Source organism: Coregonus clupeaformis, chromosome 2 (assembly GCF_020615455.1).
Source record: "Coregonus clupeaformis isolate EN_2021a chromosome 2, ASM2061545v1, whole genome shotgun sequence".
Classification (NCBI taxonomy): domain Eukaryota; kingdom Metazoa; phylum Chordata; class Actinopteri; order Salmoniformes; family Salmonidae; genus Coregonus; species Coregonus clupeaformis.
Window position 1 is genome coordinate 24,012,656 of NC_059193.1, and position 27,983 is coordinate 24,040,638.

At 44.9% G+C, this 27,983-nt stretch overlaps 2 protein-coding genes across 5 annotated transcripts; both read right to left on the bottom strand.

Moving 5' to 3' along the window:
- Nucleotides 1-1,732: 1,732 nt before the first annotated feature.
- Nucleotides 1,733-8,758, bottom strand: LOC121585897 (ETS-related transcription factor Elf-2). 2 transcript variants are annotated; one of them, XM_045227008.1, is made up of 9 exons: nt 8,377-8,758; nt 7,675-7,758; nt 5,763-5,970; nt 4,892-5,005; nt 4,563-4,679; nt 4,341-4,430; nt 3,981-4,173; nt 3,432-3,662; nt 1,733-3,270 (listed from the first exon to the last, which is right to left on the bottom strand). In XM_045227008.1, the coding sequence occupies exons 2-9, from the start codon at nt 7,747-7,749 to the stop codon at nt 2,769-2,771; spliced, it is 1,530 nt and encodes a 509-aa protein (XP_045082943.1). In that variant the 5' UTR covers nt 7,750-7,758; nt 8,377-8,758; the 3' UTR covers nt 1,733-2,768. The 2 variants fall into 2 exon arrangements, with proteins under 2 accessions (XP_045082943.1, XP_045082944.1); XM_045227009.1 differs by having other exon boundaries at nt 4,892-5,002; nt 8,377-8,754.
- A 2,307-nt stretch (nt 8,759-11,065) lies between these two features.
- On the bottom strand, nt 11,066-27,632 carry LOC121531708 (fibrous sheath CABYR-binding protein). Of its 3 annotated transcripts, XM_045227014.1 has the most exons (8): nt 27,090-27,632; nt 22,131-22,231; nt 21,798-21,903; nt 16,613-17,017; nt 13,112-13,641; nt 12,511-12,963; nt 12,171-12,219; nt 11,066-11,877 (listed from the first exon to the last, which is right to left on the bottom strand). In XM_045227014.1, exons 1-7 carry the CDS (start codon nt 27,163-27,165, stop codon nt 12,184-12,186), a joined length of 1,707 nt encoding a protein of 568 aa, XP_045082949.1. In that variant the 5' UTR covers nt 27,166-27,632; the 3' UTR covers nt 11,066-11,877; nt 12,171-12,183. The 3 variants fall into 3 exon arrangements, with proteins under 3 accessions (XP_045082949.1, XP_041693043.1, XP_041693033.1); XM_041837109.2 differs by lacking the exons at nt 11,066-11,877; nt 12,171-12,219; nt 12,511-12,963; nt 13,112-13,641; nt 16,613-17,017 and adding exons at nt 17,784-18,098; nt 19,501-19,521 and having other exon boundaries at nt 27,090-27,450; XM_041837099.2 differs by lacking the exons at nt 11,066-11,877; nt 12,171-12,219; nt 12,511-12,963; nt 13,112-13,641; nt 16,613-17,017 and adding exons at nt 18,112-19,331; nt 19,501-19,521 and having other exon boundaries at nt 27,090-27,519.
- Between the last annotated feature and the right edge of the window lie 351 nt (nt 27,633-27,983).

The window sequence follows — 27,983 nt, forward strand, 5'->3', positions numbered from 1 at the left end:
TATCCCTCTAGTGGTGCGGGGGCTGTGCTTTGGCGGAGTGGGTGGGGTTATATCCTTCCTGTTTGGCCCTGTCCGGTTTCTTCGGATGGGGCCACAGTGTCTCCGGACCGCTCCTGTCTCAGCCTCCAGTATTTATGCTGCAGTAGTTTATGTGTCGGGGGCTGGGGTTAGTTGGTTATACCTGGAGTACTTCTCCTGTCTTATCCAGTGTCCTGTGTGAATTTAAGTATGCTCTCTCTAATTCTCTCGTTCTCTCTTTCTCTCTGAGAACCTGAGCCCTAGGACCATACGTCAGGACTACGGGCATGATGACACCTTGCTGTCCCCAGTCCGCCTGGCCTTGCTGCTATTCAGTTTCAACTGTTCTGCCTGCGGCCTACGAAACCCCTACCTGTCCCAGACCTGCTGTTTTCAACTCTAAATGATCGGCTATGAAAAGCCAACTGAGAGACCTGAGCCCTAGGACCATACGTCGGGACTACCGGCCGTGGTGACTCCTTGCTGTCCCCAGTCCGCCTGGCCTTGCTGCTATTCCAGTTTAAACTGTTCTGCCTGCGGTTATGGAACCCCCTACCTGTCCCAGACCTGCTGTTTTAAACTCTAATGATCGGCTATGAAAAGCCAACTGAGATTTATTCCTGATTATTATTTGACCATGCTTGTCACTTATGAACATTTTTTGAACATCTTGGCATGGTTCTGTTATAATCTCCACCCGGCACAGCCAGAAGAGGACTGGCCACCCCTCATAGCCTGGTTCCTCTCTAGGTTTCTTCCTAGGTTTTGCCTTTCTAGGGAGTTTTTCCTAGCCACCGTGCTTCTACACCTGCATTACTAGCTGTTTGGGGTTTTAGGCTGGGTTTCTGTACAGCACTTCGAGATATTAGCTGATGTAAGAAGGGCTATATAAAATAAAATTGATTGATTGATTGATTGATTGAAAATGTTCTCTCGATGCCAAGAGGCAGTCCTTTAAAATGTTCCTTCCCAGAGCCCGAGACTTGGTTTGTCCAGCCATGCACTGCCGAGGTCATAGTAAAACTCTGTATGCTATTTTTATCTCACTCAAGTTGTGTTCTGATTATTTGGGGGTCCCTGATGAATTTTCTATCACGAAAGGGGTACCCGGCCCCTTACGTTTGAGAACCCCTGGTATAGACAGTAGTAGTAGCAGTAGCATGACATGTACTGCTATGTCAGCATATATTCACAGTGACATTTGCCACTGAGTGAAAATGGGCACTTTTAGGGGGACTTAAGTGTTTCCAATGACCGCATCAGTGTGCATCGTGTGATATTAACCAATTATGAGTAGGCATTGCCAACTGTCATTTGAATTTTTTTACTACAAAACATAGTAATGTGCCATTTTCACATATGTTGATGTTGGGGTGGTGCTGGAGATGAATATAACGCAGAAAAATGTTTGTAATTTCCCTATTTAAGTAAAACCAAATGTGAGCATTGCGAGATCTGGTTGTTTTAAGGAGGTTCCAGGTGTTTTGACCGGTGGACCCTTTTCACCTCTCAGCCTCCTTGTGTAGGAACCATTTAGACACTTGTCAGGGTCAATGCCTTGCAGCCATACAGGACTGATGGCAACAAAGAACCTCAGCTTCAAAAAATGAGTACAGTATACAAGACCAACTAAATCCAACTGAGTTTTATATTTGTAACTCTATTTGAAAGTGATTCAGTTCCAACAAGCATTGACTGAGACGAGATGTTTCGATTCATGTTAGTTTTTTTTTTATAATACATATTTCAGTAAAATCTACATCAATACAGAGTACAAGAAAATAGCATAAATGTGTAATATACTATCTAGATCCGTCTTTTCTTGACACAAACATCCTTTCGCTCCCATTCCTGAACAGTAAAAAAAACAAAACACAAAAGAACATTGAGTGTAGGGACAGTGCTGTGGGGGACTACTGTGTGAAAGCCATTCAGACTGGGAATGGGACGTCAGATGAAAACCCAAAGCAAAGATTCCAACTATGAGACAAAATAACTGCAGTTGCATCGAACTTAGAATACATCATACGTAACCTGCTGCAGAGTATCAAAAAGGTTTTACACAAAGACCTTTACCAGGCTTCCTTTATATTATGTTTCTGATTTTAAAAAATGATTTTCGATGTACAATCTAAGGCTTGCCCGTCGTTTGAGTTCCAACAAGCTTCTAAAGAGTATGCATACAAAGTCCCATTTCCTCTCTCGTGTCTCTTCCTGGTTTTCTGATGTGGAGGGACGGAGGGCACTGCAGCTCCAGTTTGAAGACTAGCTTCCTGGTAACTAGGCGCTCCATAGCTGAGGTCCAGTTCAGAGCTCTCCTACTCTGTATGGTCCAACAGCTCCACGGCCCAGTAAGAGAAGGATGGGAAGGGAAGACTCCACTTCAAACAGTGCCAATATGGAGTCAGTAGCCCTCGGGCCCCTGGGACTAAAGTTCTCAAGATTCAGGGGCCACTGGGTTCTGTGCCGACTCCGAGGCAGAGGGGTCCTTCGGGCTGGACTGGGAGGGCTCCGTGCTCGCTGAAGGGGGGGACGGGGTGGAGTCTGGGAGGGCTGTGGGGGGTGAGATGGCCTCTTTTACAGGGGGTGTAGTGGGGGTTGGTACAGGGGTGGTGATGCTGGTGGAGGGAGGGGGCTGGGGTTTACCTACAGGGGAGGCCACAGGTGGCTGCTGGGTGGGGGGCTGCGTCACAGGCTTTGCAAGTATGAGCGGAGGGGCTGGTTTCTGCGTTATCTGGAGCGTGGCGGGTTTAGCCTGCACTAGCTGGGTGACTGGTTCGGCCTGCACTAGCTGGGTGACTGGTTCGGCCTGCACTAGCTGGGTGACTGGTTTGGCCTGCACTAGCTGGGTGACTGGTTTGGCCTGCACTAGCTGGGTGACTGGTTTGGCCTGCACTGAGCTGGGTGACTGGTTTGGCCTGTATGAGCTGGGTGACTGGTTTGGCCTGTATGAGCTGGGTGACAGGTTTGGCCTGTATGAGCTGAGCTAGCTGGCCTGAGAGCTGGGCTGAGAGGTTGCCCTGCGTTAGCTGAGCTAGCTGGGCCGCCGGGATGGTGATGATGGTGATCTTCTCTCCGCTCTTGGCCCCGGCGGGCATCATGGTGGGTAAGGTCTGGATCACCAGCTTGGGCCCGCCGGCGTGGGCGTTGCCCAGGGTGATGGGGGCCTGGGTGGTGAAGACGGTGGAAGGGTTGAGGGTCATCTGACCCAGCGTCGTCGTCATGACCATGGGCATGGCCAAACGCATGGTCCTGTACATCAAACAGAAACAAAAACAGATTTATTCATGAACCTTCCAAATGAGTTCACTGTGCATTTGTATGAAGATGTAGACAGAGAGAGCATCTCTGCCCCTAACACTACATTATTTATAAATAGCACTTGAATTATTTCATGACTAATCATGCCTCACCTGTTGCCGGACGCGGTGGGGATGACGGTGACGTAGCTCTGCTGTGTCTGGGTGGAGGTGGCAGGGTCAAGGGTCAGGGTCTGGACCGCAAGGTGGTGCTCAGAGGGTTCCCCCTCCTCCTCCTCCTCCCCGTCATCGTCGATCACCCTGATGTTCTTGGGCATGTCTTTAAACTGGTAGGCCAGTCTCTGACCCTCCACCTTGGCTAAGATCCCCCGCTGGTAGTAATACCTGGACAGGGACAACCATACCAGTCAGACGACTGCACTTACACTCAGAATACTTGCAGAAATACAACCCAAGATGTCATTTAACACCCAAGATGTCATTTAACACAAGTGTCACACCCTAGCATGTATTTTGAAAAGGGGACTTTAAAAGGGTTAAATGCATGCATTTTAAAACAGACATTCTAGCCCAAATCTAGAATGTCATTAGTCATTCCTTAGCATAAAAGTAGTAAAGATATGTTGGGTCGACAAGAGTCAGCCTTACTCACTAACTATAGTGAGGAAATGGCTATCAAATAGAATAGAATCCCGTGGTTACCTGAGTGCCCTGCCCATGGTCTCGTAGTTCATGTCAGGTTTGTTCTTGTGTTTGCCCCATAGTTTGGACACCGCCTTGGAGTCCACCAGTTTGAAGATGCCCTTGTCCCGCTGCATCCACTTGATGTACCTGGGACAGGTGTTCTTGTCCTGGAGGAGATCCAACAGGAACTCCCATAGGTAGGTGGTGCTCCCTGGAGGACAGCGGGAGAGAGAAGACCAACATCATTCATACAGAGGATTACTGAATCAGCCTGTGTGAGTTGCTAGCTTGAGTGTGAGTTGCTAGCTTGAGTTGCTCTACGTAGAGAAGCATCCCTTCACGGGCTTGACAAACCCTAGCCCCTGCTGTGTGGGGTACCTTTTCCCTCTCTGGGTCTCTTCCTGATCCCCAGGTCAATGGTGCAGTTGGTGTCAGGCTGAGGCTGTTGTGTCTTCGACTTCCTTCCCCCTGCAAGGAAACCGACCAAACAACTTAGCACACTTTATATAATATACAACTTAACTTTTAATACTGGGTTGGAAACGGTGACCAACACAGAGACAGATAGTACGAAAGCATTTGGTTGTGTCGGAGGCAGACCTTTCTTCTTCTTGGCAGAGGGAGGCTCGTAGTCAGGGGGAATAGGGAAGCTGTCCTCCTCTATGGGCTCACACTCTGTAGACACCTCCACCACAGTCTCCATCATCACGTCCTCCACTGAGACACACACAGAGAGACAATAGTTCTCATTATTATAACCACAGAGCAGTGATGATTCAACTCAAAGACTGGCAAATGGTAATAAAACAAACTTAGTGGTAGAATGAACTGACACAGGTTACACACACAAATTCAGTCGGCATCATGGCCTACCCACTTATAATGCCTAATCCCCAGCAAGGCCAGTGGGGGAGGGGTTGAATGGTTACCTGTGTTGTTGCGGTCTCCATGGAAACTGCTGGGGGAGTCCATGTGAAGAAGGGCCTCGGCCGCCTCGAAGGTCTTATCAAAGCACACCATGCCCCCGTGTGATGACACCTCTACTACGACAACACAGGAGAGATGAGGGAAGAGGAGGAAGGAGAGAGGTTAGAGAAGTGAAAATCCATTCTACATTTCAAGTCAATTTAATGTTTCAATGATTATATAACCATATCTCCCTATGGCTGGGGTCCTATAACCGCAGACACCAATCCCCCTTGGAAGTAGTTAGCTGGGCAAGACAGCTGTTGCCTTTCAGTAAAAAGTAGGGGTGAGGCAGAGTAAACCTGTACTTTTGAGAAAAGGGTAGTAAACTGTAGCCTTTATCCTTGTTGGAGACACTCTTTATCACACTCATTCACTACACTTTTTCCCTTTAGGACCCTCCTCCCATTCCATGTTTGGTTGTGCATAGCAACAACTGCCTACAGAAGTAGTTATATCTTTAGGGTGGTCATTGGTCAACAACCAATAAAACTGTCCCCTCCCTCAAGCCTCAATGGCTTCTGTCACTCTTCCAATGGGCTCAGCTCATACACCACCAGATGTCCTTCTTGAGATGGTCCTGGAAGGAAACAATACTGTCCCACTACTACTCTCAGTGGCAATGTCAACTCTTAAGGAGCTAAGTTGGTATGATATGTTGAAAAGTCTAACACCCACACTCCTCTTGCCTCCCTCTAAAGCGATTACTAAGCATCCAATCCTTGCACATCTCTCTCTCTATCGACACTACCCAAACCCTCCAACCTCTCACTGCAGAAATACGTCACTGTCCAACCCTGTACCCCCCTCCCTCTCTCCCTGCAGCCCTCTCACCTGTCTCTACCACCTCTGTGACCACCTCCTGCTCGTCTCCCACGTCCTGCATCAGGTAGGTCCCGTCGTCGTAGACCAGCACCTGGGCAGCGTAGCACTGCTCCACCTGGGCACTGGGCACCTCCTCCACAACCACAGCAGGATACTCCTCCCCATCCTCCCCTATTACCGTCTCCACTATCTCCTGCACCACCTCCCCCTCCTCACTCTGGAGACAGGACAGAGACACACATTGAGGGAGGCGCAAGCTGAAACGTCCATTGTGTGTATGTTTGAACATTGTTGAATCATTTACTCCACAAAACTGCAGGACGGAAATGCCATGGTCACCAGACAAACAAGTTGTTATTTATTGTTTCACTTCCCAATATTGTTCATGTTGATAAGATCAGCTGTGGCCCTGGTGCTTTACAATTAGAATAGGCTTCTGTGTTGCGCTGGTATAGCAAGTGAAATACCTTTGACATTTTGTATGGGGAAGGTTAGGGTAAGGCAGTGGTGTAGTGGAGGGTATATGTCGTATACCCACTTATTTTTCAGTGGGCATTGTGTATACTCACGTCTTTATCCCCACGATGAGTATCAAAGTAGTGTAGTGGAGGTATACGCTGTATAAATTAATAAGGCTGATGGAACAGGTCAGAATGTTTAGCTTAAAATGTTGATCAACTATTAAATGTGCACATGGCGGTAGGCCTATGTGCAAAAGATCCTAAATGCAATTTGTGGGAAAACACTGTTCTAAAAATGCTCACCGCACATGCGAGCGGTTTCATGGACAGAGACGGAAATATCAGCTAGAAATTTAGAAAGAGGGGAGATCTAAAGATGCAACAACTATCATGGGTTGCTATTATGACTAGCATAATGCCTTTCGCTGCTAAACAATGAAAGAAAGTTGATTTGAAAGCCAATAGAACAGGAGAGTGCATATGAGGAAGTCTTTATAAAATATTTGCCTCCACATTTCTATGGTGAGATTTTGGCTATAGGTTAGACATGCCTAAGCAAGGTAAGACATGCCGCATAATATGAAGTAAAATGTGCTGGTTTCAAACAATTAAGGAACAGGAAAAGTATATAAATGCTAATGATAGGCCTAACCGTCTTCTGGTAGATGGAAAGGCTTTCCCAAAAACCTTCTTAATTAAATATTAACAAGCTACAAAGTAGCCTGTGCCTACCTCGCAGAATAATATCATGATTATTTGCATCAATCCAGTGGCTATTAGTTTTGCAAACTCCATCTCATGTGCGCTACAGAAACACAGCTAACTAAACAACAGTGCTAGGTAATAATAATAATAATATGGCATTTAGCAGACGCTTTTATCCAAAGCGACTTAGTCATGTGTGCATAAATTTGTACGTATGGGTGGTCCCGGGGATCGAACCCACTACCCTGGTGTTACAAGCGCCATGCTCTACCAATTGAGCTACAGAAGACCACCCAGAGTACTGTGCAGTTGAATTTAAGGGTAACTACATTAAAATCTAAATTTCTTAGAGTTTTTCCCAGACCTCAAAAGTAGTCTCCTGATGTGGTTTAAGCATTGTTGTGGGCTTGGAACATCCAATTTTGTTGTTTTTCTATTAGTGTGAGAGAGAAAACCTGAAAAATATTGAGAGAAAAACTTTAACCTGTGAATTTCTGATTCAGTTGACAGCCTCATTGGTCTATTTCAATAGTAGGCCTATTATTAGCCTACTTGCACAGTACAGCTTTGGTTGGCTTGAATGTGAAGACCAATTTGGTCATTCAGAGTGTGTGTCACTGTTTGTCATATAATTTTTCCACACAGGCCGCCTTTCCTTCACCGGGCAGGCCTTTTGGGAAATATTGGGCGAAATTAGAGTACACTCACTTCTCCAGGCACCACTACACCACTGGTGCCAGGTGATACCCTCTTACCTGCTCAGTCTCTTCCATGACAGTGACGTACTCCACCATATTCCCTCCACCATCTGCCACCACAACAGAGGTCATCACTCATTCCTATGGGAATAGAACAGTTTCAGGAAGGGAACCTGAGCCATCCTCTTCCCCATCACACAGACTAGGAACAGTTCTGTATGGGGCCCTAAAGTAAGTACTAGTATCTTCATTACAGCTAACAAAGAAACAAAACTAACACAAACGACAATTTAGCCAACATAATAATAGCTAAATTTATCATTTGAAAACCTTTTTCAGGAATAGTACGGAGCAAACTCTGCACACTGTAGAATGCGATAGTTGCTGGTTCGGACTTTACGTTCACAAGCGTGCCCCAATGTTTACATCGTTTGAGCAGTTTCCGGCCTGTACTGTAACTAACGCGTTAGCTCTAGTTATCTAGCCAGTAACGTTATCTAACTGTACATTGACTGGTATATATCGTTAGGCGTGTTTTCTAAGTTGTGTGTGTTATAAAGAGAGATGAAATGTAAACAAATAGAAGCAAGTTATATAACGTTAGCTAGCTAGTTAGCTGCTAACATACTAAAATAGCTAACTAGATGGCTTGTTAGCTAGCAACGCTAAAGTTGCCTATCATATGGCCATCCTTGCCCGATAAACACCACAAATCAAATAATGGTATTGTGTAAAATCTCGCAAAATAACTTTCCTTACCTTCTGATGTTGCTTTTCCTGCGGTGGATAGCTTCAAGTTAGGCCTAGCTAGCTGTGTAAACTAATTGCTAGCAATCCAAGTTGACCAGGCCGACGTCGACGCGCTCCACAATTTGAATACGCTCAGATCTCAGGAAGTGTTTGCAAGCTAGCTATAGCAAAATCTTGATTATGTGGATTTTCACCTACAAACAATACTAAAATGCTGTATGTTTCATTTGTTTACGTTAGTCCTGTTTTACAGGATGTTTCGATCTCACTGCTTTCCTGCGCGCCGTCTCTTAGCGAAGGGAGCCTGGCCAACCTCCTGCAGCCGGATAGCGAATGACACATTGGCCACGATGACGTCACAGCATCGCACTACGAGCCCCTGGCTTGTAGCTCCAGTCGTTACAAAAAGTCATTGATCGATAAAGCCCTTTCATACACACTTCTGTAAATAGAAATGGCTGCATGAATACATCCATTGTGATTACTGGACGACTGCCTGAGTATGTCATAATTTTAACTACATGAGCCTCAGCGTCAGTCTGAATATTGTGTTGTAGTCCTATGGTTGTGAGTTTATATTCAAATTCACCAAATTGAGCCTGGGGACAAGGTTAGTGGGTTTACTATGACAAAGGTAGTGGATGCTCATATAGGACATAATTCGTGCCATGTTGTGTTTTCAATAGCAGACATGGTAGTTGACACACACAAAAAGTAAAGCAACAGACAACTGAAATATTCCTTTTTGATTCCATCTTTATTTCAGAAAAACAGCAATGTTTCACAGTCAGTTTCTGGCCCATGCTAGGCCAGTGCGCAGTGCCAAGCCATCCACTCACATGGCAGAACAAGCCACTATATCCCATACAAAACGTGCCTGCAAACATTGAATTATCCCACTCCTTAATTAGGAATAAGCTTACATTCACTTATCAATGGTCTCAGTCCCTTTTGAAATATGCCTAACATAGCAAAAAATCCGATATAGAAAGTGAGAAGAGAACTAGTTCTACAACAAATCTGTAGAGTACAGTGAGAGCCTTGTATTGGACTACAGATTATTTTAACTGGTTCTGACAAAGTTGAACATGTATTTATGAATCTAAAACAAACAAATAAGTCAGAGATGACATTTGAAAAGCAGACAAAACCATATCAACACACTTTACTGTGCCATCGAGCGCTGAATTAACTTATGCAACCACACAAGCCTGACTTGAGTAAAAATGCAACTATCATTTGATAACAAGAACAACACTCGACTGTTTATACCAGGCTCGGAAAACATGCTATACACTCAAACAATAAGCTATAGAGAGGGTCACCATTAAATGAATTGTCTATCTAACAGCTGTGTATTCTATAGCCATGGTGTGGAGCAGAGAAAGGCTCTACAACAGAGGGGGAGGGAGAAAGTAGAGACAGAAATGTCTGCCTTATGAAATATTGCTGAATAGCGATATCATGAAATATGCTACAGAGTCTAGCTTAAAATGAATGTAAAAACCTGACTCGTCGTCATGCTCATTTCCCAATATGAATCCCATGTCTGTCTTGCAACTGAGAAGGTTTGTTCAACTGTAACACTCCGACTGCATTAATAAAGGTCTGTGGATCACCAGCTGGAGGAAAAGAGGAGGAATACTGAGGTAGTGAGGTAGCCTACTGTGTCCCGTCTCCCAAAAACAAGCCAGTGACTCAGAAATAGAGTGCGATTTACAAACGCCGTCTCCGATCACTATGTCTTTGAGAGTTAAATACTTATGATGTTCACATTGGAATCGTCTCAAAGAGGAAAGACCTAAGGATAGTTAAAGAATGCTGGTCACACCAAAACCACGCCTTGTCCTGCCCAGCCCTGAAGCAATTGGTGGTTGACTTTTGGTGGCGGAGCATCAGATGTGTGGTATTTCATTGGAGGGCAATAAATCAGGAAACACCATGAGTGAATCTAGTGTGAGGTTTCTTAGGTGAAGTGAACTAGGACATGGGGAGGATAGTCAAGGGCATGACCACAGTGTGAATTACAGGGGAGCTCCCCTAAAGGTGAAAATAATGATAATTTGAGTATTGGTGATGTAGCCTATTGTCATTTTACCCTATTGAAGTTGATATTCGATCAGATGTGCTTATCTGAAGCCTGTATGTGTTCATGTGTGTAACATTGCCTCGCTGACAGGGGTAGGCCTACCGGTGTTCAGAGTTAATTGTAATGAACATTGTAGTCTAGTAGGTTGACCCTGTGTGTTCGGGTGACCATATGTCCCGTTTAGCCCGGGACAGTCCCGTATTTCAGCCACTTTTCAGGTGTCCCGACATAGTTTTAAAAAAATTTAAATTTGTCCTGTATTTCCAAGTATTTTTTTGTATTTTTTGAAAACTTTTACTCCACTACATTCCTAAAGAAAATAATGTACTTTTTACACCATACATTTTCCCTGACACCCAAAAGTACTCGTTGACATTTTGAATGCTTAGCAGGACAGGAAAATGGTCAAATTCACCAGAGCACTTATCAAGAGAACATCCCTGGTCATCCCTACTACCTCGGATCTGCCGGACTCACTAATCACAAATGCTTTGTTTGTAAATGATGTCGGTGTTGGAGTGTGCTCTTGGCTATCCGTATTTTTTTATATATTTTTTTTTCAATTGTGCTGACTGGTTTGCTTAATAGGGAATTTGAAATGATTTATACTTTAACTTTTGATACGTAAGTCTATTTAACAATTACATTTGATACTTAAATATATTTAAAACCTTTAATTTTAGAATTGTACTCAAGTTGTATTTTACTGGGTGACTTTCACTTTTACTTGAGTCATTTTCTATTAAGGCATCTTTACTTTTACTGAAGTATGAAAATGTAGTAGTTTTTCCACCCCTGCGTGTTTCAATTCAGACTTCGCATTAATTTGATTAGAATTTACACTGATTGCATTCCAACCCGATGAAACGTAGGGTATAGGCTAGCTAGCCAATGTATCATACCGTCAACCAATCACATTGGGTCAAATTCTGCCAGGCTCAGTTCCAGCGAGCTTCTAATGGAGAGCTACAAAAGTAAGTTAATATATAACTATTTCAGTCCCATAGTTAGTCTAAGGTATTTTGGCAAACTTGTGTAACTTTGGCAAACAGTTACATTCTCCTGATGTCAACCAGGAATGTTTCCATGGCCAAATATTCCCAGATTATTATAATTTTGCTCGCTCAGTGTGACGAGAGGGACCTTTCTTTTTTTGGGGGGGGATTTTTTGGGGTGTTGTACATCTAGAAAAATATACCAGATAATCTTTTTTTTTTCTCCATAAAGCAAGCATTATCTGAATATATACACAGATAATTCCCTGGACCAAGACGGGGAGACAAGTTTTATACTACAGATAAATATCAAGGGTCAGGGGTCAAAGTGTGTGGAGGGGTCAATGAGAGGGGGGTTGGGGAAGGCACATCCCCTCTTCTCCCTCAGAGTAGAGAAACTATATCATCCAGGGGCTCCAAGTGCTACTGTGATGAATAGAAAGAAGAAAAAACATTTTACATAAATACACAATGTCCCAAGACTGGTACATTTTACATTTACGTCATTTAGCAGACGCTCTTATCCAGAGCGACTTACAAATTACATGACAGACCAGAGACATAAAAAAGTTACACAAATAAGTAGGCATCTATTCACCAAGAAAAAACTCTTACAGGTTTAGGTTCGACTCCATTAAACTACGCCCACAAACGAATATTTTCCTTCCTATTTTCTTAGAGAAGTGACTACAGGAGGTGACTGTAGTAAAGCTCAGTACCTGTCAGTTGGTTCTACTGCATCTGCATCCTAAGCAGCCGTCGCTTGCCCTGAAGACAGACGTGGTGAGATCACATTAGATCACAATACCATGACTAGCACTGAAATGGCAGCACTCTATTCATCTAGATTTCTAAATGTGAGATACAACTCCCGCTACTACCGCCATGGCTGTTGCATCATCATTCATGATTTTGTTATTGAAAATGATCTATTTGAACAAAATATATAACCATCTGTGCATTTATAGACAGTGTTAGTCCTATTTTTAATCTACTCATCCAACTAATCAGACATTCTATTGATCAGTTGCATGCTTTAGTTGTCAAATTACCTGTTACCTCAGCAGCAGGGGCCTCGTCATCATCTGGAGCTGGGATGATCCTGCCGGTCATGGGGCCGACCCCCAGGACTTTGGGCCTCTTATCGGACTTGGCTGCTCCCTCCAACACCACTACAATGTACTCCTTTTTGGGCGCATCCACAGGTGCCGCCACCTCAACTGGGGCCTCTTCCACTGCAGCTGGGGCCTCTTCCACTGCAGCTGGGGCCTCTTCCACTGCAGCTGGGGCCTCTTCCACTGCAGCTGGGGCCTCTTCCACTGCAGCCTCTTCCACTGCAGCTGGGGCCTCTTCCACTGCAGCTGGGGCCTCTTCCACTGCAGCTGGGGCCTCTCCCACTGCAGCTGGGGCCTCTCCCACTGCAGCTGGGGCCTCTCCCACTGCAGCTGGGGCCTCTTCGATTGGTGCAGGCTCAAGTGGGGCAGCTGGGGCCTCCTCCACTGCAGCTGGGGCCTCTTCCGCTGCAGCTGGGGCCTCTTCGATTGGTGCAGGCTCAAGTGGGGCAGCTGGGGCCTCCTCCACTGCAGCCATGGGTGCAGGCTCTGTCGCGGCAGCTGGGGCCTCCTCGATTGGAGCACGGGCTCCACTGGGCAGCCGGGGCCTCCTCCACTGCAGCTGGGTCCTCTTCTACGGGTGCAGCCTCAAGTGGGGCAGCCGGGGCCTCCTCCACTGCAGCCGGGTCCTCCTCCACTGCAGCCAGGGCCTCCTCCACTGCAGCCGGGGCCTCCTCCACTGCAGCCGGGGCCTCCTCCACTGCAGCCGGGGCCTCCTCCACTGCAGCCGGGGCCTCCTCCACTGCAGCTGGGTCCTCTTCTACGGGTGCAGCCTCAAGTGGGGCAGCTGGGGCCTCTTCCACTGTAGCTGGGGCCTCCTCCACTGTAGCTGGGGAAGCTGGGGCCTCCTCCATTGTAGCTGGGGCCTCCTCCACTGCAGCCTCCTCCACTGCAGCTGGGGCCTCTTCTACGGGTGCAGGCTCAAGTGGGGCCTCCTCCACTGCAGCTTGGGACTCCTCCACTGCAGCAGGGGCCTCTACTGGGGCCGCCTCCTCAACTTCTTCTACAACAGGCACAACCACTTCAGCGACTGTCGTCACCTCCAAAGCAGAGGCTGCTGCCAGAATGACTGGTGCCACTGCAAGACAGAACCCAGCGCCCGAATATCACTCACACTCATGTTACAAAAAGACTGACTCACAATTTCTCTCCAACTCAATCAACATAGCACATATGCGCCCAATGTGACAGGAGAAAGGATATCCAGGAAAATAGAGGCAGTTAGACATGCCAACGTGAACATTGTAGAACTCTGTGTACAAACCCCAAGAGATGGTGAAATACGCATTCTTGTTTAAATAGTGCAGTTTGACCAGAACCCTTACTGTATCAGCCCACTGTGGGTTAAGGAGAACAGTTTGACCAGAACCCTTACTGTATCAGCCCACTGTGGGTTAGGGAGAACAGTTTGACCAGAACCCTTACTGTATCAGCCCACTGTGGGTTAGGGAGAACAGTTTGACCAGAACCCTTACTGTATCAGCCCACTGTGGGTTAGGGAGAACAGTTTGACCAGAACCCTTACTGTATCAGCCCACTGTGGGTTAGGGAGAATCCAAACAAGTGCACAGACCAACACGTAGCCAGTAGCCAGACAGAGGTCACATTGAGAAGACAAACAAGGCAGCTTGCCATGTAAAAACGTGACATTAGTCTTAGAAAAAGTAAAGACTTGTACAGACATAGGTGTTAGCTAGTGCTTCTTCAGAGAAAAAGGCAATCCGAATGTGTTGAGACCACTTTTCGGTCATCCTTGCATTTTTGTTGCGTTTGCATCAACATTGTCCAGACCCAGGTGTACATTCACCGTGCATTGACCTCTATTGCATGCATCACTTGCTCCCCAAAAGTTCAGCTGGACCCGTCATTAAAAACTCAATTGTTGCACATTTTGGTGAATGATGCAATGCAGAAATGCATTTGACCAATGCAGACTGGCAGGCTATGGCTTGAATGTACCCACCAGAGCATTGAGTGACTGCAAAATAAATGGGTGGTTTTGAGAGGGTTAGGATGGAGCCTACAGGTGGAGAACTTCAACATACAGGGTAGCAGTGACATGGGTGCAGATGACAGGCATAGAAAAAAGGCACGGTGACAGGAAAAACATTGAATGGAAGAGGGTACAGGAAGCAGTAGAGGTGATGAAGGAATAGTGTGCGGAATAGCAGTTAACTGTACATTAAAATTCCCCATACGGTGCATGTATGCAACACAAAATGCCTTGTAAGAATAGAAGTGTGAATTAGTCATTTCTAATGTGAATAGAAGACATTCCAAAATAAGTAATCAGAACATACAGCGAAGAAGGTACTTTTGCATGTTGTCCACCATTCTTTATAAAGAGGCCAGCTCAAATAAAATAAAATGCCTTCCTGCCAAATATCACAAAGGAACACACATCAAATGGGATAATGGTTTGATTTCAAACATTTGTCTTGACATTTTTTCACAACTAGGGAACTTTTCTGATTTGTCTCCTGGGCTAAAGTAAATAATTTGTTGACTCATGGGGCAACAGTGCAGAGGTGAATTAACTCTAGTGTCAGTGTGATAGGTTCTTCATGGTACAACTATAATATTATATCAGAAGTGGATTGTCTTGTCATTTTTACTCGTGATGGAATCCATTGCCGTTTTGGAAAGACTGGTTTTCTTCACCCGAAAGTCCTACAAGCGTAGCGTATTAGCACAAGCAAACCCAGACAAATTCAACACGCGGACGGGATCTTTCCAGTTTCGCAAATAATTTTATTGTAAGTCTCGATTAATTCCCTTAATCAATTACACGACTACTCACTGCGTTAGCTAGTTTAAAAAATAGCAAATCTGAATGGCAACACATTGTTGATTTCCTCACGTTTTAACATTATGAGGTAATTCCTTCAAAGTTCCAGTTTTACAGTTAAGAATAAAAACACATGGCAACAGTTTGTTTTGTTACAGAGCTTGCACAGGTTTCAGAGTTGTCTCTACTAGCAGAAGCCATCACACGGCTGCATGAGATGTACGTACAGCGGGTTAAACAAAGCTTTAACGTTACATCGGCATGTACCAACTCAGTGATATCTGGCAGAAAAGCATAAGTTAAGAGGCTTAAAAAAGTACAGTTGTTAATGTAATATCTCCCAAATAAAGCCTGAGTATTAGTGGTTGGTTGGCCGTGGACTGGGCTTACACATTACAAACAAAATAACATAATCAAATGGCGCATTTGAGGTGTTTTCCTGTTTGTGTTTGCATGCAGCGTCGGGCCTCTGAGGTAAGGCAGGGGAGAGGTTAAAGGTCATTGATACGTGAGGTCAGTGGAGCTTTGTAAACAGAACGGTGAGTGGGCAGTGTTTGAGAGGAAGAAGGGAGCGAGAGAAGGGATGAATAAAGGTAGTTTGGAGGGGGAAAGAAGCACGTGTTTGGTCACATTTCACTATGGGGGGAGCGGGGGGCACAGTGATTTGCACTAATGTGTATTTCTATCCTTACTGTGATATGAGGTTGCAACCATTACATCCTTAACTGTGCAAGAGATGGATGACATCACTGCCACTTTCTAAAAAGGTCTAACAGCGGTGACCATCTGCTGTTCTGATTTTTTAGCACTTTTACCATCTCCAGGACACAACAAATATACTGTACATAGTCAGGAGAGATTTTGAACTACACAAGCTTTTAGCGTGAAGGGGGGGGGGGGAATAACAGAGCAATCTATTCTTCTAGCTTTTCACACTTTCACTTACAATCAGTCATATCATTAGTTACGCCTCTGCCCTCTAAGTAAACTCTAATGGATAAAGTGTCCTCTTCGAGAGAATAACCTTCACATCTGAGTAGTCAAGCTCTAGTGGTTTTAGCACCCGGTCAGATCAGTGTTAGACTCTGTAGTGGTACTATATGGTGTGGGTAAGGAACAATGTACACATAACCTCCCTGTTGCTGCTGGCCTATCGGAGTGCGTGTGTGTGTTGGGCTGGTGGTGAAGGACAGTGTGTGCCTCCCTGTGGTGTGTGTGTGTTACTCAGCAGCAACATCAGCCTCCTCCTCTGGGCCCGTACCGTTGATCTCCGCCTCTGGCTCGGCCACGGCAACTGCCTCCTCGGCGGCGGCATGTGCGGCAACAGCCTCAGCAGCCTCTTCCACGGCCACTTTGACCACTTCCTCCGCTGCCGCCTCCACTTCATTTGCCACCTCAATGACCTCTTCTGCGACCTCAGCGATGACTTCAGCAGCCTCCGCAACAGCCTCTGCAATCTCCTCCACCACAGTCTCCGCTTCTGCTACCGCTGGTGCCGCCTCTACCTTTACTGCTGCTGCCTCCACAGCAGGTTCTTCAGAGACTGCCTCGGCCGCTGCTTCTGCCTCGACTGAGGCCTCTTCCGCGGGTTCTGCTCCGTTTTCCGCCGCTACAGCCTCTTCAAGTGCAGCTTCCTCTGCTGCCACCTCCTCCTCTCCTCCCTCCGCTGCTGCCACCTCCTCCTCTCCTCCCTCCGCTACTGCCACCTCCTCCTCTCCTCCCTCCGCTACTGCCACCTCCTCCTCTCCTCCCTCCTCGGCCGCCTCCTCTACTTCCTCTCCTACCTCGGCTGCTGCTTCCTCACCTGAAACAAAGAGAGAGAGAACGAGAGAAGAATATATAAATCAGTAAAGATGGCATCGGCCTTTGAAACTCACCTTCACAACACTGCCTGAGTAAGCTTTACTACACAAAATAAGAGTATTTGCAGGGTATGTGAATTACACTACTCACCCCTACATAACACTAGCCTATAATATAACAGAATATTCAGATAAAGTACTATTTCTATATTTTTATCTTAATCATATTTACATTCATAACTTATCATTTAGCTGCTGTGTGCACAACCACACACTGAAACAATCATACACTGCATCACACACGCTACGCCCATGCCACTCATCTTACCACACCTCCGGATCTTACCACACTCCACCTGGAACGGGCAAAACCCCAGCAAAACAAATAACTGCAGAAGAGAATTCACCACATGCATTCACCACATGCAAAACCCAAAAGAAAGGGAGGGGAGAGAGGGATAAAATCGACAAAGGGAGATTAAAGTGACATAGGGGATGTATACAGGGTCAGGGGATAGAGGTCAGAGGTCAGAGGGTGGACTGAGGAGTGATGGGATAAAGATGGTGAATCTTACCATCCAATCAAAGCTACCAGTACCTGGAAATTCCAACAATAACAGACAAGCCAGGTGGTTTGTGCGCGTTTAATTTTAAATTGAGGCAGTCTGTCTTTCTACACATTTACCCATTAGCATTATTCCATCCTGGAAGAGGCCACAAAAACATGAGTTCATCAAATAAATAAAAAAATGGGGAAATACATAGAACGAAGCTATAAAGTGTCCAGAGGAGAAACATTCGGAAACAGACAATAGTTGAATGTATGGGACGTAGCAGGACTTGTTCAGTCATACAGGAGAAGGAGGAAAGTAGGAGATATCCCCCTTTTCAGATTCATCCAAAGAGTCCAGTACGTCCCTGACGTATAGTCAATTTAGTTTTACACTGCAAAGAGTAAAAATAGGAGAGTGTTAGCGCAAAAGGGAGGAAGATAACCTTTAATCAAAAAATAACTTTAAATCAGATTACAATTTCACCATTATCAAAAATTCTAGTTCAACATCAAAGATTATGATCATTAATTCCCTATGGGCTTATCTCATCAAAATGACTGCTTGTACAATGCGCTGATAATGCCAACAGTGCATTAGCATTCTAGGTTTAAGGGGGCACTAAGATGACGTCACCTGTTTCCGTTTGAGGGGTGGCGTCAGTGTGGACATTGAGTTTGGTAGCGAATTAAGACTCTTTAATAAAGAGGTACAGGTTTACGAGAGGTTGGGGGTGGGGGATTAACAGTGAGAGAAGCAGGGTTGAAGGGTGGGCACATGTTTTGACGTGGATCGTACAATAGGAAAGGAGTAGTGTCAAGGAGGGGAGCCCCCTGTTCTGATTAACAGGTATTTCAGCCAATAGGATCAGGTTAGGGTCAGACAGGAGAAACTGGGTGGGGTGGGGCCAGAAAGGAGAAGCTGAGTTTTTTTTCTACTTTCAGAATCACTCCGTTAAAAATGCCTATATCAAATTCATCAACAAGAGTAGGCTAAGTTTACCATCTAGAGAAACCAAAACATTGTGTACAGGGAAACCCATCTCTGAACAGGTCCTCCCAAATATGACCATCAACAGTAGATTTTCCACCAACTACATGCTTTGGGTCCCCTAACAATATTTTCTGCCAATGACAGAAAGCCAAGGCATTGGGTTGTGAAACTTCCAAAACTAAGTCCAGAAAATCAGAGAGCAGAACCTGTTCTAGACCGACACCTTATCCGGGTGTCAATTCAAATAAATTAGTAATCTCAGACAGTTATGCCAGTTCTACTATGAGTAAAGAGAACGCATTTAAGGCCAGAAGGTTGGAAGCACTCGTTATTAACCAGAACAGGGAGATCTCCGAGCGTGGGCATAAGAATCGATGTGATTGGTGCTCTGCAGTAACTAACCAATGAAGATTCAGGAACCCTACGATGAGTGGGGACGTCACTAATAACTATACTGTAGATTATCATCATGGCATTTCACAGCATTTGGCTCAATCATTGAAATGCAATACATGAAGACTCCACCCATTTCAGAGCCCATGAATCCACTCCTTTTCCCTACCATTGGTCCTCAGAATTCTTGGAAATGCAGTTTTGTGAATATATCTAGAGAAAGATCTAGGTGTGAGAGCACCTATAGAGAAACATACATTTCAAGGCAATCAGTGAGAGAATAATCAAATCCATGCCAAGTCAGTCTAAAACAAAGTTTCATTGGTCATTCAGAAAGAGAGTCATTTAACAGGCTGTGAGTTATTACAAATGAAAGACATTAACCAGTAGAGCCACACATAGGAACTCACCCTCCTCTTCCTCATCCCTGCCTGGAAACAGACAGAGAATCACAGTGTCACAGATTTACAGGGTATGTATTATATGGATTATATACTGAACAAAAATCTAAACGCAACATGTAAAGTGTTGGTCCCATGTTTCATGAGCTGAAATAAAAGATCCCAGAAATGTTCCATACAGACAAAAAGCTTATGTTTACATCCCTGTTAGTGAGCATTTCAACTTTGCCAAGATAATCCATCCATGTGGCATATCAAGAAGCTGATTAAACAGCATGATCATTACACAGGTGCCCCTTGTGCTGGGGACAATAAAAGGCCACTCTAAAATGTGCAGCTTTGTCACACAACACAATGCCACAGATGTCTCAAGTTGAGGGAGTGTGCAATTGGCATGCTGAATGCAGTAATGTCAACCAGAGCGGTTGTCAGAGAATGTAATATTAATTTCTCTACCAATGTTGTTTTAGAGAATTTGGCAGTACGTCCAACCGGCCTATCAACCACAGACCACGTGTAACCACGCCAGACCAGGACCTCCACATCCGGCTTCTTCACCTGCGGGATCGTCTGAGACCAGCCACCCAGACAGCTGATGAAACTGAGGAGTATTTCCGTCTGTAATAAAGCCCTTTTGTGTGGAATAACTCATTCTGATTGGCTGGGCCTTGCTCCCCAGTGGGTGGGCCTATGCTCTCGCAGGCTGCGCCCCTGCCCAGTCATGTGAAATCCATAGATTAGGGCCTAATTGATTTATTTCAATTGGCTGATTTCCTTACATGAACTGTAATTGTTGCGTTTATATTTTTGTTCAGTATAATATAGCCTATGGAGTATATGGACTAGAGATCTACACAATGATCCTGCTGCATGTATATGAATGAGGCTGTCGTAGTATATCTGTCTGATCTGTACTCAGTTATGATATTGACATGGTGTTTTATTGTCCCCACGATGAAATCAGGGAGGGGACTGTGGATCTGTCTCCGTACGTACGTTCGTCCGTCAGTCACACGTGGCATCAGACAGCACTGGGCCGATTTGGACGAAACTTGGTTGAATGATGTGTCTTGCCATAGAGATCTGGCATTGACAAAATTACATTGATTGGCCCAAGTCGGGAGCTATAGTAATGAACTGAAATGTGTTAGTCACACGGGGGGGCGCTGCATCATTCGTGGGGGACGACATGTTTACTGTTGCCTTCTTTATCTTTTCACACATGTATGAGCGTGCATAAGGGTTCATGGGCGAGATAGCCATGCGCTTGTGTGATGGTATCTGTGTAGTTGGAGTTTATCATTATGGTGAAGCCTGCCAAAATAAACATCCATTACAAGTGGGAAATAAAAGCTAATTATATCTAATCTCAGCTGTTTATACAGCACCAGTAGTACCATACGCTCCTCCCCCAGTGTCAATAAACCAACTCCCTGGCCACTGTTGGATGACATAATAGCTGCAGGTATAAATAGAATGGACTTGGACGGGAGAGTGTTTTTATTAGCAGGAAGTGATTTTGGCAAAGACAGAAAAGGAGTGATAGTGGAATATGCAGGTCTCCGACAGCTGCCTGGACACTGGACAGCAATGACTTTGTTCAGCCAGAGAACGTGAGGGGGGCTGGCCTGTTTGGCTAGGAGTCCCTGGTGGTCTGGCCAAAACTACTGACCGCTTGTTATTTCCAGAGATATTAACACACCATGACAGGGACACTATAAGTGTGTGTGTCTATTCTAATGAGCTCAGCAGGATTTCCACTGCAACAGGAAGGCTCTCCCAGAGGAGAAAATAGGACACACACACACACTGAATAGCCATGCTACGGCTTTAGGAGCATGAGCGTGTGGTCCCTCAGCGACATTCCTCGGACATGGTGAAATAAGTCAAGGATTATCCAGGCCTCCTGTCCCACAATCCCTAGCTTGGATCACATCCCTCTTTCTCTTGCACACAGACAGGCCAGAGCTACACTGCCAACCATGACTCATGAATAGAGGGCTTAGGCCACTGAACTGAAAAGGGGGGGGGGTAGTGTATGGTGTACGGCATTGCAACAGTGGACAATTAATAGTTATTTACGGTGAGTGTGTCACAGTCCTTACAGCCATGACCAAACCCAAACCCTGTCTTATCCAACAACCTGTCATGACATGATGGGTTAATTGAGATTGTGCTGTAAGATGTTGAGTGAGATTGTGAGGTAAAAAGGTGGGTGAGGTTGTGAGGTAAGATGGTGGGTGAGGTTGTGAGGTAAGATGGTGGGTGAGGTTGTGAGGTAAGATGGTGGGTGAGGTGAAACTTACTCTTGGGGGGCCATGGTTTGGGCGCCCACTCGGTCTTGGGACGAGCATTGATATCTGCTACACGGTCGTTGAATCTGGCGTGATCTGTGGTCACAGTGCTGTATGTCTGTTGGAAGAAACACAAATAACATTTGAAACGCTCAAAATAGTCATATCTTCACCTCTACCAGAGAAATATAACATTCTTCTGAGGGCAACTTTAGCCATGTCACATAAAATAGAGCACATTCTAGAGTTCTAAAGGTTTATGAAATAGGCCAGTCTATATTTTATCTCTGAGCTACGTCATCTGAACTCAAACAGATCAAACTAAATGGTCTGGCGTAGACTCACATAGGCGATGGCTCCAGCAAAGGCCCCGCCACACAGCAGCGCGTAGACGATGTTATCACCAGTACCACCAGGGACCGACGACATCTGTCGCCTTGGCAACACTACAAAAAACAAAGGTCAACCGTTAGCTAAAGGTCACAGCACAACTCACCCAGCCTTCAGAGGGGTCATCAGTGAGAAGGAAACATGGTAGATGTAACAGGACATTCGACATTTGATCTTGATCCTGCCCTATAACCCGACTCCCCATTAGATTGACATAGACCTAATGCATCAAAACAATCCTCAGAAAGAGTAAGAGGGAAGCGTGAGGACAGAGGCTTTGTTGAAGCACAATCCCTGGCTGTTTATTGGATTGGGTGGAATGGGTTTAGGTGTCCAGGAATGTGCCTGTCAGAGCTCATTTGCCTCCCACTGAAATAGACTTCAGTGGTCCTCTGGTAGACCTTCAACCAGAGTAACACTAGGCAGAAATAAAAGGAATAACATTTTAAATAGGCAATTGTAAACTAAAACAAAGTAAAATAATACAAGTTCAGTTAAATTCTAGCTAATGTAATCTGCTTAGGTCAGTGCAATAGTAACATTCAAAAGCAGGTCAAATGACCCGCCATCAATATTCACGTTTTTTTTTTTACTCCCTCTCCAGACTGACGCATATTTTTTAATGATACTCAGCACAAGGTGGTGCTGTGTCATTTGATGTACACTACCAGTCAAAAAATTTAGAACACCTACTCATTCAAGGGTTTTTCTTTATTTTTACATTGTAGAATAATAGTGAAGACATCAAAACTATGAAATAACACATATGGAATCATGTAGTAACCAAAAAAGTGTTAAACAAATCAAAATATATCTTATATTTTAGATTCTTCAAAGTAGCCACCCTTTGCCTTGATGACAGCTTTGCACACTCTTGGTATTCTCTCAACCAGCTTCATGAGGTAGTCACCTGGAATGCATTTTAATTAACAGGTGTGCCTTCCTAAAAGTTAATTTGTGGAATTTCTTTCCTTCTTAATGCGTTTGAGCCAATCAGTTGTGTTGTGACAAGGAAGGGGGGGTATACAGAAGATAACCCTATTTGGTAAAATACCAAGTCCATAATATGGCAAGAACAGCTCAAATAAGCAAAGAGAAACGACAGTCCATCATTACTTTAAAGACATGAAGGTCAGTCATTACGGAACATTTCAAGAACTTTGAAAGTTTCTTCAAGTGCAGTCGCAAAAACCATCAAGCGCTACGATGAAACTGGCTCTCATGAGGACCGCCACAGGCATGGAAGACCCAGAGTTACCTCTGCTGGAGAGGATAAGTTCATTAGAGTTACCAGCCTCAAATATTGCAGCCCAAATAAATGCTTCACAGAGTTCAAGTAACAGACATCTCAACATCAACTGTTCAGAGGAGACTGTGTGAATCAGGCCTTCATGGTCGAATTGCTTCAAAGGACACCAATAAGAAGAAGATACTTGCTCGGGCCAAGAAACATGAGCAATGGACATTAGGCCGGTTTGTTTGGACTGGAGTCCAAATTTTAGATTTTTGGTTCCAACCGGGTGTCTTTGTGAGACGCGGTGTGGGTGAACGGATTATCTCCGCATGTGTATTTCCCACCGTAAAGCATGGAGGAGGTGTTATGGTGTGGGTGTGCTTTGCTGGTGACACAGTCTGTGATTTGTTCAGAATTCAAGGCACACTTAACCAGCATGGCTACCACAGCATTCTGCAGCGATACGCCATCCCATCTGGTTTGGGCTTAGTGGGACTATCATTTGTTTTTCAACAGGACAATGACCCAACACACCTCAAGGCTGTGTAAGGGTTATTTTACCAAGAAGGAGAGTGATGGAGTACTGCATCAGATGACCTGGCCTCCACAATCCCCCGACCTCAACCCAAATGATATGGTTTGGGATGAGTCGGACCGCAGTGAAGGAAAAGCAGCCAACAAGTGCTCAGCATATGTGGGAACTCCTTCAAGACTGTTGGAAAAGCATTCCAGGTGAAGCTGGTTGAGAGAATGTCAAGAGTGTGCAAAGCTGTCATCAAGGCAAATGGTGGCTCCCGAGTGGCGCAGTGGTTCGAATCCAGGCTCTGTCGTAGTCGGCCGCGACCGGGAGACCCATGCGGCGGCGCACAATTCGTCCAGGGTAGGGGAGGGAATGGCCGGCAGGGATGTAGCTCAGTTGGTAGAGCATGGCGTTTGCAACGCCAGGGTTGTGGGTTCGATTCCCAATAATAATAATCTATGCACTCACTAACTGTAAGTCGCTCTGGATAAGAGCGTCTGCTAAATGACTAAAATGTAAATATTTGAAGAATCTCAAATATAAAATATATTTTGATTTGTTTAACACTTTTGTTGGTTACTACATGATTCCATATGTGTTATTTCATAGTTTTTATGTTTTCACTATTATTCTACAATGTAGAATTGTGGGTGTGTCCAAACTTTTGACTAGTACTGTAGTTATTTCACTTTGATTGTGTTTTGCCTGAGTACCATTACATCAGCAGGAAAACACTGCAGCCAGGCACTTTGTTTACTACATCAAGACTTGGACCAGAGTCAGAGTTTCCTGCTAATGCTGTTGTAGGTCAGTGCCATGCCCTCACTGCAGACAGGCACACAAAAACCAGACACGCACAACACACAAAGACGGACACAATCGTACGCACACACTTACAACACAACAAGCATGCACATCCAGACCCTAGACAGACAGACATCAGACACACGCAAACTCACAAAGACAGACATTTACCATACAGACAGACTTTCACAAAAACAGACTTACGGCTTTGCCACAGTGAAAATAAATCTGTCAAGTAGCTACAGTTGAGAAAACTACCATGAATCACAAGTGTCCGGTTTCACTTGTACAGTAAACAAGCACAGTCCAAACTAATAGGTGAGCCTGCATGCCTTTCACAATGAGTGAGCAAAGTGGGGGACCAGTTATATTAGGTCAAAATAAAGTTGATAATTTAATGGGGGTAAAGGCAAGATAATTTTATTTTAGACATAACTAGTCCCATTGGAAGAAATGTCCTCTTGATCCTGATAATTAGGAAAGAACAATGTCGCTGTTTATAAATGTGTTCTAACTACAGTAGTACCTGAGTTTCTCCTTTCAAAACAACACAGGGATTGTCACTGCAGGGGGATTTTAACCCTCAATGTTCTCATCCTGTAATCCATTCACTGTGGCCCTACCCCAAGGCTCTCCCCACCACCGTGTTATTTACACCAGCTAATCTGTTAAACCCTCACAGGAGTCGCAGGGTTAAAGTGGCGTGGGATTGAGAGAGTACGAGGGGTCGTGGGTCATAAGATTAAACTATGATACCTGCTCTGTGTGCCTAAGTACTGGTCAAGGGAGGAGAGTGGGCAGGGAGGGCCCCACTGCCATGAGAAGAGGCCCCTTCTTGCATGTAGAGTTGTATCAAAAAAATGTTTTTATAACTAACCCAAGATAGACCACAGCCTGTTGTTTCCAATGGGAGCAAATGGATCATAGTGGGCAGATCAAGCAAGGAGGTGGGGCAGAGCCAAGCACGAGATAGAGAGATCCTATTGGCACATTCTAGCATTTATCTGTATTTCTGTTAGGGAACTCTGAAGCGCGCATGTGCAATAACTCCGGTGAAACATCTGGCTCATTGTTCCGTCTGTGGTTGTATACTGTACAGACGCAAAGCAGGGGCCGGTGTTGTTGCGTAATCTCCTAAGAGGCCACCAATGGTGTCTGACAGCAGGACACCGGACAAGCTCACATTTGAGTGTGTGTGTGTCAATGGGGAGAACGCTGGGCCAAAAGCTCAAGGCACGTCATGTTGCTATCGTTGCTTAGCCATTGGGCCTTTGTCCAAGAGCAGCTAAACCACGTTCTGCAGGGGCTACAGCAAATGACCAGCAATGCCATGTAAGCAAAGGGTGTGGACATTCCACTAAAATGTGAAGGAAAATAGTGTAAGGTAAAGCAGGGTGGGTTGACAATTTAATAAAGTTCCAAATATTAAAAATGACCTTCTCAGAAGCTGACCTAATGTCAGCCTAAATATATGTGCAAGTACAGCATATGGTTGCCTGAACTATTGAATATATTCCTATGGGAAGTATTTCATATGAATGCTGACTCCGGCTTTGAAACACTATGATTAGGCCAACCATTTTTTGTTCAGAGAATGCAAGTTGGTGCGCGCTCCCGCGGAGGGAGCTGTATGGTGAGAAACGCGCGCCTCTGTCCACAGTCTATACATTGACACCACCGTCACACGTTCTCTACCACGTGAGCAAAAGCAGGAACCATATTTCTATGCCACCTTTTACATAATGAAGGTCACATATTAAGAGTGTTTAAAACCAAAGGTTTTGTAACGAGCTTCAATTAATTTATAAATAACCTTTCAAGTGCGTGTTTCGTAACTATGGTTAAAATGTATCATATGAACACCTAGGCCGTGCAATCGCGGTTAACACAAAGTGACAAGCTGCCATAATCTAATGATTGGAGAGGATTTCAACGATTTATTGGCACAGTAGGCCACCGCTGCATAGTAACACCGAATTGCTTTTCAATTTCACCAAATTGTTATGAGATCACTTGAACATGGAGAAAACAGGACTTTCCCTTTAAAATGTAACAATGTAAGACTCCAATAAAATGATCAAAATAAATACAATTAAAAGATTCAGACCATCATTGGCCAACATTCCAATTGACCTTCACTTCCCTTGTCCTGTAACACCGGTGCCATCTTTCAAATTTGGGATGCGACTGTTTCACATGGGAACAAAATGTTCTCTTCTGAAATGTACGCATATTCCTCTGCCCGTAGCCTATCCTACCGAGGAAAGAAAAACCAACAGCGATACACAGTTGCCATCTTGTATCGTGTACTAATGTGATTAGATCTCTCCATCTTTTGAACCCATGTAATACTCACCATCTCTAGATAACTGGTGGGCTGACTTCCTTGCCAAAGGCCCACATCTTTGCCAGGCCGCTCTGCAGAGAAACATCGCCGCTTGCTATCCAAAATCTACGGGAGGAATGCAGCGTGTGCCAGAGCAAGCGAGGGCAGAATGAATGGCGTGAGCTGGTCGTGTGTGAGATGAGCGAAGTAGAGCCCTATCTCGCTTGCGCTCAGCGCTGGATGTGTCTTCTCGAACGGTTCATCACCTCCCCCTTTTCTCACACACAAGAGAAACGGTCAAACGTCAAGCGCGTTTTCCTGTACGTTTATCAGTGCATCCAATTTACGAGGTCAATGTACGCACCCAAACCCCCTAGACACACCGTTGCATCACCCTAAGTAACATCATTTGAAAAATCCCTATCAAATGTTTTTATGCATTGGATGCGTCTCAAATCGCCGATGTCGTACTTCCACATCTGCTGTGAAAGGTGGCAGAGCTAGAGCGGTGTTTGTCAAATCATGAGACATCCCGAAAATTGGTTTTCTCACGAAAACATCTGTAGCTTTCGAACGGTTTGACCCACAAACTATTATGTCCACTATGGAAAGCGGAGACTCACAAGTGTCACAGGACTCGTCTGACTCGGTACCGGTGGTTTAAAAAAAAAAAATGGAAGTATGAAGGTAGTTTTGTGCCTACCCAAAAAGGGGTTAAATGTGTAAACAAACAAAAAAATGTTTCCTTAACTTTCTTATATCTTGTAGATCTAGGACAAACAGTTCAAAACCTTGTTACTTATGACTGATTTTTTTACTGTATGTTTTGCCATTTATGAATGCGTTATTCATTCCGTTTCTCTGGGCTACAGTAGTCCGGTGTAGCTCAGTTGGTAGAGCATGGCGTTTGCAACGCCAGAGTTG